Below are 12,962 nucleotides of genomic sequence, written 5' to 3' on the forward strand. Positions count from 1 at the left end.
GGGTCTTTTCGCCTGCCCGCCTCCCGCCGCCTAACTCCTTCTACCAACGTGGAGTAGGGCCGCCGAGTGGAGCGTGGGCGGGCGCTAGGAAACTACAATTCCCAGCAGCCCCAGCGGGGCAAAAACTACAGCGTTTGGCGCCAGGAGGCGCTCAAATAGCGCGTCGTCCCTGACGAGTGGGGAAACCTTTGCTTTGCTGACCAAGCCGGATTGCACTCACCAGCTTCTTGTTTCTCGTGTCCTTGCTTGCGGACAGACAGCGCCAGGGGTCTTTTCGCCTGCCCGCCTCCCGCCGCCTAACTCCTTCTACCAACGTGGAGTAGGGCCGCCGAGTGGAGCGTGGGCGGGCGCTAGGAAACTACAATTCCCAGCAGCCCCAGCGGGGCAAAAACTACAGCGTTTGGCGCCAGGAGGCGCTCAAATAGCGCGTCGTCCCTGACGAGTGGGGAAACCTTTGCTTTGCTGACCAAGCCGGATTGCACTCACCAGCTTCTTGTTTCTCGTGTCCTTGCTTGAGGACAGACAGCGCCAGGGGTCTTTTCGCCTGCCCGCCTCCCGCCGCCTAACTCCTTCTACCAACGTGGAGTAGGGCCGCCGAGTGGAGCGTGGGCGGGCGCTAGGAAACTACAATTCCCAGCAGCCCCAGCGGGGCAAAAACTACAGCGTTTGGCGCCAGGAGGCGCTCAAATAGCGCGTCGTCACCGCCTCGCGGGACGCCGGGCGAAGCCCGGGCCAAGGGCGGGCCCGTTTTAGCCCGTTCTAGACTGTGAGAGACTGGACTGGGCCACCCCTCTTTCCTCCATTTGCTAATCTACCTGCGGTAAGGCGGCGCAATTCCATATTTGTAGTGTAATCGGCCTGATATTGTTATACTCACCATCAGGGTAGTGCTGCTTACAATTGATTGACTATAATGTCGAAGCAAAAAACGCCTGCAACTCCGGCTAACACAATGGATAATTATCTGGTGCAGGTAGTGGCGAAAATTAACAATGTTCGGAGGTCTTCATTGGGAATTATTGATTCGCCACCTTGTGCCCAAATTAATCATTCAGGGGTATTCCACTCTCTTAGTGATGAAACTATCCCCACCGATCCGATTGAGGACCTTAATGATTGTTCCATCATGAATGTATCTACGGCCTCTACCGCTCAACAACTGGACCCCTTTGTAGACCTAATTAATTTAGAAGAGCCAAATAATGCTAATACAGCTATGGAGTTAGTACCACAAAGCAATACCCCTCCCACTCCGGTCCCTGCACCAAGAGCTAAAAAAGGGACCACTAAGGCACCACCTAGAAGAGGGGGCTTACGCTCCTGCAAGAACAAACCGGTAACTCCCCTTAGAGGAGCAAAGAAAAGGGTGGAAGATAGGACAAGGGAAGAAGAATATGAAAGCACAGATGGTGAGGATACCCTCTTAAATAAGCTTATGGGCATATTAGAGTCTACACTATCAGGGTTAATGAAACCCCTTATATCAAAAGTAGACCAACTAGCAAACAAAGTTAACAAGTTAGAGACCCTCCTAAGGAAAACTAATGAGGGGGTAGGGGAAATATCAAATTTATTAACAACTAAATTTGAACTCATAGAGGCTGCAGGGAAATCACTCGGGGGAATCATGAATGTAGACCCACCAGTTCCATCTGATCAAACTCAACAAGTTAGTTCTGGGCACGGTGACACCCCCGACATGGCTTTGCCTGTAGATCCAGTACAAACAGTACCCAATACCACCTCCGAGCTTTTTAGCCTAGAAACTGGCCCAGTTGAATTAATTGTGGAAGCTTCCCCCTTGATTCTAGTACTTGCAAATACACCATCGTTGAATATAGGACAGATCGAGTCTTCAGATTCCTTAAGAAACAAGGCCCTTCAGTGGCTTAGTAATAACATGCATATATCTCCCTGGGGCAAGGAAAAACTATCTGATGATTTGCTCACAGCAAGAAGGGTTAAGTGGATAGGCACAAAGGCAAAGAAATTCCAAGGGGATTGTGTGGTTTTGAACTTCAAGGGCCCTGAAGTGTTGCCTGATGTTCTACGGAACATCTTCCCCCCACAACTTAGAACAGCAGAAATAGTACCCCTGACACTGGATTATTTCTATAGCAGAAGAGGTCTAGTAGCTAAATCTAGCATACTAAGAACAAAGTGGACAGTTGTGGGAAATAGAAGGGCCAGGACCAATCCAGTATGCGAGTGGGGGCTAAACTTGGATAACCACTACTCAGTGTTAACTGACCTAAATGCATGTGATTGACTCGTATGTGTATCTCCTGTTCCTCTTGAAGTCCAGTTGGACAAACGATACGTTAAGATCCTCTCTTTAGATGAGTCTCTATCACATAAACTTTCCTCGGCCTCTAATGTATTTTCTACTCCTGTTCCAGAGGAACCAAAAAGAGCCCAGATAGAACAAAACAGAGTATTAGAGGTAATTGAGAAGTCATCATCATTGAGTAGAGTCGTAGCCCCAGGCATAGATCTCATAGAAACAGTAAATACCCCCGATATTGCCCAGATATGCCACCAAAAGGCCTTATCGCCATTATCTATTATCTCTTGGAATATAGCGGGAATCACAAATAAGTTAAATATCCCAGATTGGGTCGACTTTATTGACCATTACGACATTGTCATGTTGCAAGAAACTTGGTCGCTTACACCAATTTTCCGGCAAGGGTATTTGAATTTTTATGTTCCAGCCATAAAAAACCGAGTGGGTCGTCCCTCTGGGGGCTTGTTAATTTGGGTACGCCAAACTTTGAATACCGTGGTCAAGCCAAGGTCTATACCCTCTAATGATATTCTAGCACTGGACATTACCTGGCAAAACGGCCAACAATTGGCCTTGTTTAATCTATATTCCAGGGGAGTTGCTAGGGGTAAACTATCAGAAACCTTAACGACCCTTGAGCATCATATTGAAATGTTACCAGTGTTACCCCATATAATAATAGGCGGGGATTTCAATACCACCTTCGAACCCATGGGCGAGGAGGATAGAATCCTGGCAGATGATGAGGATACAAAGTGGAGAATTCCTCAATTAGATATCCCAGCAATTAAAAAATGGAGCACAGTAGCAATTCAATTGAAAAGCTTTTGTCTTTCTAGAGGGCTTAGAGCAGTGAATGGGCGGGTACCGTCAGACTCTATGGGGAAAAATACTTTTGATAATGGTCGATCGGCCAGTAGAATAGATTACATACTACTGGATGTAAGAGCATGGGATAAATTGGTAGATATGGAAGTGAAGGACAAAATAGAAAGTGACCACAATCCTTTGTGCCTGACACTCCATCCCTACCATGAATTACCCGACCACCCAAGAGGGGATCAGATGGTTACACAAGACCTCGTAAGCTCAAATAATCTCCGCCACTTGAAGTGGAGTATGCTCCTAGAGGACATTGCAAAAATAGAGACCTTAAAGGAAATAGTGGTGGATGAAGTCTTTAAAATTAAGTCCCATTATGGGATGACTGACTTCACAGATTACATGATGGCTGCTCACGAGAATCTGTTTTCCAAAATTCAAAGTTTTTTTTCTTAAAACAGTAGCCTCCAGTAAAAAGAAAAAGGCCCAAGAGACCAGAGGGTGGTATGATAAGAGCTGCAGGGTAGCACGAGATAATCTCAGCATGAAACTAAGATTAGGAAGTGCTGAAGCAGTAAGGCTCGCGAGAAACCAGTATAGACAGGTCCAGAAAATAGCCAAGAAGCGCTGGGATGAGGATTGCTGGCAAGAACTTAAGGAGGCGTGTGCCTCCAAGGACTCCAAGCGTTTCTGGGCTTCAGTGAAATGGGCAAAGGGTGGCATAGCACCCCAGCCCACTAATTATGTCCCGAAAAACAATTGGGTAGAATATTTCCAACCACAGTATGCTCGTAACCCTATGTTTAATACTGATTGTCCTCCCCATCAAGTCTATTACAAATCACCTATATTCGTTGAGGGGGATGTGAGTATAGTACTGGATTGCGTAGCAGGGGGCAAAGCTCCAGGTATGGATGGAATTCCCAAAAATATCAAAATAGGGAGTGAAGAGGTGGTGCAACAAGGCACCGCGGTGGGCTAATCCTCCTCTTATGAACGCTTAAATAATCAACAGAGACCACCTGAAACAAATATACAATACATATTCCGATGGTGTTGGAATACACTCAGTGTGTTAAAATACCCCTCACACACCAAAAGGGCCCTTGGTGTCATGCTTCATCATCGGGGTCTTCCCGCCCCCGCTGCGGGACGGGGCAGTGCTGCGACAAGCGGCTACGCCGGAGCACCTTTTAATTGTGAGTACTATGTGAGTGATGATGGAGTGAGTGTCAGTGAGGTCAGGAGTGATAAACAGTGAAATTAAAAGATACCTGGCCTGGTGTTTAGAAAAAATTATTTAATAGGCACTGGCTGGTATCGTTAAAAGGGGTGAGGCGGAGGGCAAGAACGGGTTACTAGTCTTGCTCTCCTGTGTGGGTCAACATGTTTCGGGGCGACATGCCCCTTCGTCAGGACCGGGTTATATAGATCCCCCTGTCACTCACTAATGCGCTCCCACAGATAGAGAGTGTTATGTTTGATCAATGTGTATAAATAAATTAAATACACGTGAAAAAAGCTCGGTCAGTAATACTGATGATGTAAGCTTATTGAATGAGGAGACAATGCCCCATGAGCCAAGCTGGGCGAAGGGTATAGAGGGTCCAATCAACCCCCACACCTCAGTGCTTCCTCCTTCGTCAGTGGCTTCCGTGGTAATGAAATTGATGGAATTCCGGCAGATATTTTTCTATCAGATCGGAAGTCCTGGTGTACCTATTTTGCAATGCTGGCTAATGCGGTGGCTATGGGAGGGAAAGTGCCTGCTTCATGGAAGGGAGCTGAAATTATTCCCATATATAAGAAAGGTGATCGATCCCAGGCTAAAAATTATAGACCCATTAGTCTGATTGATACAGCACAAAAACTAATGGGCCGATTAGTCCAAAACAAACTGCAGCAATGGATTGACGAAAAAAGCATTTTATCACCCTATCAAGCTGGGTTTCGTCCCTCAACTAGTAGCGTTGATCAAGTTCTCCATTTTTTAACCATCTACTGGAGAAACGTTACTTTAAAGCAGGGGACATTGTATGCAGTCTTTGTGGACTTAAAAGCAGCTTTCGACCTGGTCCCCAGGGAAAAACTCTGGAAGACCTTGTCGGAAGTAGGCTTAAGCCAGGAATTGCTTACACTCCTTGTTCGTCTCCACGAAAATAATTTCGCAAGAATAAGATGGGGCAAACAAGGAGAAGTAACTGATCCCTTTCCAGTAGAACGTGGGGTAAGACAAGGGTGTGTCCTAGCGCCAACTCTTTTCTCTATTTATATAAATGGTATTGTTGAACATCTAGAGAAGGTTGCTAGTGACGCCCCTGTAATTGCTGGCTCTCGTGTACCAGTCCTCAATTTTGCGGATGATACACTCTTACTTTCCCGCACCCCTAGTGGGCTCCAAAAAGTGGTGGATGCCTTTGGTGTATTTTGCGATGGGAGGGGTCTTGAATTGAATACCACCAAAACAAAATTCATGTGCCTCAACCAGCAGTCCACCTTTAAAGGTGTAATAAAATACAAAGATACACCATTAGAAAGAGTGGATTCTTTTTCTTACCTAGGCATCACCCTTCAAGAAAACATGAGCTGGAAGCAACACATAACCATGACCCTATTAAAGTTTAAACGGCTAGCAGGCGCAATTACACTTAAACACCGCACCTCACTGACAAAGCCAGTAAACAGTGTGCTGGAAATTTATTCTATGAAAGTCCTGGGGGCTTGTTTATATGGCTCTGAACTATGGGGATTTTCAAATTTGAGAGAACTGGGACGAGCCGAAAACAGGTTTTTACGAGGGATTGTGATGGTCCCCCAAAGTACACCGACAACCCCGTTAAAACTGGATCTGGGAAGAAAATCTATAGAGGACATAGCGAGGTTACGCCCTCTCCTATACTGGAGACGGATTATGGTGACCCCAGAATTAAGCCATTATGCAGCAGCATTGAAGGATGTCATTAAATTTGATTGTTTCCACAGTATTCCATGGTTAAGGGAGCTTCGGGGACTCCTAATAAAACTGAAATTGGACTATCTGTGGGAAACTAAAGATGTAACCTGCTTTCCAACAAAGACTCAATTAAAAGACCTATATTGGGAAATGGTTTATCTTACGATGTTCAGTGACAGTACAAGTTCGAATTTAACATCTCGCTTCTTAAATATAAATATAAAAATGTATCCTTTTTGCGAACCTTTCTGGGACATTATTGAAAAACCCCATGATCGGAAACTTTATTTTCAATTTCGCATAGGCACACTTCCGCTGAACGCGTTTAAGAAGCATTGGTCCCCGGCATGGGACGAACATTGTCACCATTGTAATGAACAAACTGAACACATGTCCCACTTTTTGTTTTGTTGCCCTCTGTACTCGTCCCCTAGACGTAAATGGTTAAAACCTGTGTGCTCAATCTTGGGAACCCGCAGCCAATCTGAAGCACTCAGGATACTTGAAACAGATTGTTCTACATTGTTTGTGGTTGGGGTAGCAAAATTTTTAGCTTGGTCATGGCTAATTCGTACCCGATCGTTAATGGCAATTGCATTCTAAAGAAATTATGTATTTTGCATTTTGTCATATGGATTATTATATTTTATTCTAGGAAATTCATTTTTTTAAGAATTGTGATAACCTGATGTAATCAGATGTATTTTTATTATGTATTTCATTCGACATTTAATGTTTAATATGTATTTTTAGAATTATTTTTAAATGTAGTATTTATTGTATTAGGGTTAGGTGAACGCTTTTATGACAAATGTCGAATAAAGCTTTAAAATGAAATGAAATATTTCATGTCAGTGGTCCTGCTTATAGGCATGCAAGATTGTCCTAAAAAAAAAATCTCCCATCTTCGGAATGAGGTAAACACACTGTCCCGGCACTTTCAAATGTATTTCAATACTGGTGCCTCTGTGTTGCTACACCAGACCTCCGCTATCACCTCTCACACACACCCTGCGCGAATTCGCTTTAAGCCCTAGCAGAAATACGTACAAATGTCTCCCTTGAGTGCCGTCGTGATCCCACAGAGGCAGAGTCCACACAATCACACAGTATCCTTCTGTTACTGTGCACTTCCATCACACAGGACTTTGCAGGGATCGCGCACGCTAGCACTATCAATAAACCCCCTCCCCTCCCCCAGGCACAGTCGCTGCTCGCACAGGAGAGAGCAGCAGTGTACTCTTCATTGAGGCAGACAAGATTCCCATGAGCACATAGGTGCCCTGTGGGTGACTCATGCCGTGCCCTCACACAGACAACCACAGGGTATCTGTGAGTGCACCCTAGCCATGAGCTCTACTACACCACTGCAGTCTCACTCGCCCACCTCACTCGAATTTACACTGTGATCGATTAGCACCACCCCATCCTCTCTCCAAACATTCTAATGACCCATACCAGTGTGTATATCTACCTCTGACTCTGCTGTGATCTTGCGCACTCCCTGCCCTTCCTCACACAGAGGTAAAGTTATGTATCCCTCTCGTCTCGTCCTCATATTCCCTCGGTTTACAATAGTTTCTTCCGAGATCTGCATATATGGCCGTGGAAGCCTGAGAAGGAGCGTCTAGTCCCGGCTACCCCGCATGAAAAATTGGCGATCTTGGACAAAACTCTATCTGGTTGTGTCTCGTTACTCTTATCCACCGAAGCCTGCATAATTGTAATCTCGTTCATAGGCTCGCGTTAGGCTCTATTTAATAACAGCACGTTTACATAGGTCAAGTGTTCTATGCACCTTTCAATCTCCGCTCGAATGACTCATCAATCTTTTGAAACGATAATGTGGCGATCGCCCTCGCCTCGGTCCAATGTATAATAAATCGTATGCATACGTGCAGTACAATTTCAGAACCATGTATGCATCTCTTGCCATTCGCCACTGTGTGCCCCCTGCGTACTCTTCCCAGAGTCAGTGACGCAATCGTCCTCCAGCAAGTACACTGGCACTGTTCACCACAGTACACACAGTATTACAGATCAACCTTCTCGCGCAGACACAGCTACACAAAATCCGGGCTTACCCCCTTCAGCCAGCCAGTGACACATCTCATTAACCTCAAGCAGGTTCAGAGGCACAACTATCCTTGTGCACTCGCAGAGTCACAATTGACTAGGCGCATGCAGACACAGTGGCACATCTCACCTTCCTCTTGCAAAGTGGTACCGGTGACCACCCTCTCACGGACACAGTGACATGCCTGCCTAGACCCCACAGAGAGGCCTGATCCTCTGCCCACGCGGCGGTGCTGGCCCGGCCAGCTCAGTGTTACCACAACTTCTACATGTTATCACCGCTGGATCGCTCTGCTCTTCAGTGCTCACCAGGAGATTCTCACCCAATCCTCATAAATCAACACAGCAGCCCACATGCCCATCATTCCGAGGTTTTCAAGTGATATCTTGAGGGGGAGTGTGTTACATATATGAAGCATTGTGGCCGCGTACCTTCAATCCCACATTAAATGCCTCATGGGTAGACGCACTGACTTTTAACGCAGCAAAGACATGGTTGTACGTCCGCCTGACCCACAACAGGGACTAGCCAAGAAGACTAACTCCCCAAGCACCCCGGCACAGCCTCGCAAACACGCCCCCAACAATGGCGGTCTCCAGCCTCCCCAGTATTTCAATATCCTCACAGGAAAGATCACCCCTTTTTTCACACAATCTCCACCTCCTCCAAGCACTGAGCTCGTTCACGTTGAAGCACTGGTCTCACGCCTTGGTATGTGTATTGTTATAGCGCTCTGTCACCCTTGAGGGCATCACAGAATAACCCAAAAAAAGGCTTACACACCCAATGTTCGCTCACTGCTCTCAGCTGAATACTTCAGCGCTCCTAGAACAAGAATAGCCACAGTGACCACACACTGGACTGGTTCGCCTTCACTCACTCTCCCAACACAAACACAGTCACAGGGCCCATACACACCTTGTATCACCCCTGCCACTGTGGAAGAGTTGAGTCACATACACTCTCACTGGCCACGCACCTGTATTTTGTCACCCACACAATCTTATAAATGGATTACCCCCCCCCACCCCACCCCCACCCTCGCTCTTCACGGGGTGTACCCACACTTGATTCCCGATCTGCCCGTCACTGGGATGATCTCCAGTACTGGACCTGTCCCTTCAAATGTCATCCCTGTCACTGCGATAGTCTCCCTCGGACATTCCTGCGGAATGGTCTCACCAATCACTCCTTCCATTGGGTTAGTTTCCCATCACAGAGATACTCACCCCTCTCACACACCCGGTCTCACACGGTCTCACACGGTCACTGGGTCAGTATGCCGCCTACTGAGATAGTACCAAGGCTAACATACTTGCTCTGACTCCTGTCACACTCCCGTCACAAAAAATAGTCTTACGGCTCATCCCCCCCCCCCTCTTACGATGAGCGCCTCTTATTACCGGAATAGTTCCAAAGCTCATACAATTGGGTGGCCCCATCACTCACTCGTCGCAGGGACAGTGAGTCCCTCGTCTCCCCACCTGGTCTTAGCCCTGCCCCAGTGATATATCCCCCCACAAGCACAGTCACAAGGCTCGCACACCTGGCTTCACTTCAGTCACTCTGGCAGTCTCCCATCATAACAGAAACAGTCCCAGGGCTCACAAACTGACTTCCACCCTTATCACTGGGCTGGGCTGCACAGTCGCGCTCTGGCCCCCTGACACTGGTATAATCTCTTATCACAAGCATCGTCCCCCATCCCGCCACCGGGACAGTCTCCTAATACTGGGGCACTCCACAGTTCACACCTCGGTGGTCTTACCGCTCACTCCCTTCCTCGGGAAAGTCTCCCACAACACAGGCCCAGTCCCGTGCCTCACACATGGGTTCCCACCCCGTCTCCATTGTTTCACAGCTCTCACACCGGGTCTGAGCCGCGCTAGAGCGATAGTAATCTCCCAACACAACCACGGCCGAAAGCCCACACACCTGGCCTGTCAGCGGTAGTCTCCCTTCAGAGAGAGAGAGAGTCCCATGGCACACACACGTCTCACCCATCGCTGTGATTGTCATCCATTACTGGGGTACTCTGCAGTTCACACCTGAGGGTCTCACGCTCACACACCTGGCCTGAGCCCTGGCAGTAGTCTCCCATCACACCCGTAGTTCCAAGGCTCACACACACCTGGTCGCACTTCTGTCAGCGGTAGTCTCCCTTCAGAGAGAGAGAGAGTCCCATGGCACACACACGTCTCACCCGTCGCTGTGATTCTCATCCATTACTGGGGTACTCTGCAGTTCACACCTGAGGGTCTCACGCTCACACACCTGGCCTGAGCCCTGGCAGTAGTCTCCCATCACACCCGTAGTTCCAAGGCTCACACACACCTGGTCGCACTTCTGTCTGCGGCAGTCTCCCTTCAGAGAGAGAGAGAGAGAGAGAGAGAGAGAGAGAGAGTCCCATGGCACACACACGTCTCAACCGTCGCTGTGATTGTCTTCCATTACTGGTGTACTCCGCAGTTCACACCTGAGGGTCTCACGCTCACACACCTGGCCTGAGGAGCCCTGACAGTAGTCTCCCATCACACCCATAGTTCCAAGGCTCACACACACCTGGTCTCACTTCTGTCTGCGGCAGTCTCCCTTCAGAGAGAGAGAGAGAGAGAGAGAGAGAGAGAGAGTCCCATGGCACACACACGTCTCACCCGTCGCTGTGATTGTCATCCATTACTGGGGTACTCCGCAGTTCACACCTGAGGGTCTCACGCTCACACACCTGGCCTGAGCCCTGACAATAGCCTCCCAACACACCCGTAGTTCCAAGGCTCACACACACCTGGTCGCACTTCTGTCAGCGGTAGTCTCCCTTCAGAGAGAGAGAGAGTCCCATGGCACACACACGTCTCACCCGTCGCTGTGATTCTCATCCATTACTGGGGTACTCTGCAGTTCACACCTGAGGGTCTCACGCTCACACACCTGGCCTGAGCCCTGGCAGTAGTCTCCCATCACACCCGTAGTTCCAAGGCTCACACACACCTGGTCGCACTTCTCCCGTTTTGACTGTATCTCACCAGAGGGCTTGTCAGTCCCACGGTTCACACACCTGTTAGTGTTTACCCCTCTGGCATCCTGTCACTCTCTATCACAAGAATAGTGCCACAGCTCAGGCGCTGGAATGGCCTCACCCTCAACTCCTTTAATCTGTATTGTCCTCCATCCTCAGGATAGCCCCCTCCCCGCCGCCGGTTCTTACCTTGCTCCGCAGAGCCACCCGTGCACAGGCAGGATGCGATCAGTGCAATGCCCAGGAGCCGCGCTGCTGCTGCTGCTCCGGCGGCGGCCGGGGGCTCCATGGTCCGGCTCTGCGCTCCGCTCCAGTCAGTGCTCTGCGCTCCCTCCCGCACGGCTCATAGCTCAGGACCCGATTGCCAGCTTCTCCCCGGCGCCGCGCGGCCACTGGCAATCCGGCAGCGCGAGCCCCAGTGCCACGCGCTGTCAGACAGCCACCGCGCGCGCACCGCTGCCAGCACCACCATACAAGGCAAGGGGAGGCGGGGTCCAAGAAGCCTACCGCAAGAAACAGCGAGGTGACTGACAGCTTCCGCCACCAACCGGCAGCTTCTCAGCACGTGGGCTCCAGGTTGCACTCCTCCCGTTAACCATCCAAGGTCCAGAAACGGCGTATTTTCCACCAGGTGTTCAGAGCATGGAATGTATGATAGGAATAGTTTCTGTCGCCCAATACTTTACAAAACCACGGCTTTACCCAAAGGATTGGGGGTCGATGCAATTGAAGAAGTGATAGTACGCAAAAACGTACTGCCATGGATCACTCTTTATGAAGTTTGTAGATAAATCCACGTGCATTATCGGACCAGACTCACGTAATTTTACTTTTACAGGTACTATTGGACCCAGTCAGTTTATACGAGAATTATAACACCAATTGTTTACAGACGTCATATATGCAGCTACATTTCTATACACCTTGAGCAGACTCTCTATCACACATCACGTTTAACCCCCACACTGTCGAACTACCTGAACTCGGGGCTTGTTTCATCAGGCAATCCTACCCTTGACCTGACCCAGGTGCAACTACCCCAATTAACTAGTCCTCCATTATCAGCCAAAATGATTACACAAACAACATCGATTTCACAAATACATCTGAAAACGACCCTCAAAATGAACAAATTATGAATTACTTAAATATTTCCAATTAATCCAGCAAACATCCATTAAACACCTTTAAAACCTGATATGGGTGCTAACCATGTTTCAATTTCATTTTACATTCTTACAAGGCTGGACACAGCTGGAAACCGTTTTTCAACTTATGAAATCAAAGTGGAAGCTTTTTATCGAATGCATTTTCTCTTAAAGATGGCTCATATTAGAAACGATAATACACTGAACGTAGAGTGTTGTGGACATGCCACAGAAAATGCTTTAATACATTTCTATACGGATCTTACTCTGCTGTAAGACTGCCCGCAAGGAATTTTGTGACCTTCGCAAACTCCATTCAGAAAGAGGGGGTCTCAAAGCCAGTTTTTCGGATGCAGTTTCCCATAGGAATTCTAAACAATGCTACAGCCAAGACAACGGAATTACACTAACTGTGGCAGAAAGCCGGATCTTTACACAAGAGGCGTTCTTTTTGTGATTTGGTGAAAATCCATTCAGCTGTTTGAGAGAAATTATGCTCCAAAATGTATTGCTATCTAGCAGCGCAGTACTAACAAGGGAGTACTGAGGAAGCAACAACTGAGGCATTCTGATTGTCTGGTCCTAAGGGACTGGGACCAGGGGCGTAGGAGACACTAAAATTCTGGGGGGGACAGGGACAACCTTGTGGACTTTCAAGT

The 12,962-nt window shown here is 48.1% G+C and overlaps 1 protein-coding gene across 1 annotated transcript in view; it reads right to left on the reverse strand.

Moving 5' to 3' along the window:
* The window catches only part of EPHA10 (EPH receptor A10), a 1,640,855-nt gene extending 1,629,411 nt beyond the window's left edge, over window positions 1–11,444 (reverse strand). The window contains exon 1 of the mRNA XM_078681220.1: window positions 11,345–11,444. Coding sequence (XP_078537346.1) covers window positions 11,345–11,444 — 100 coding nt within the window. The remainder of the gene's footprint in view (window positions 1–11,344) is intronic.
* Window positions 11,445–12,962: the final 1,518 nt, after the last annotated feature.

This window comes from Lissotriton helveticus, chromosome 3_1 (genome assembly GCF_964261635.1).
Source record: "Lissotriton helveticus chromosome 3_1, aLisHel1.1, whole genome shotgun sequence".
NCBI lineage: Eukaryota > Metazoa > Chordata > Amphibia > Caudata > Salamandridae > Lissotriton > Lissotriton helveticus.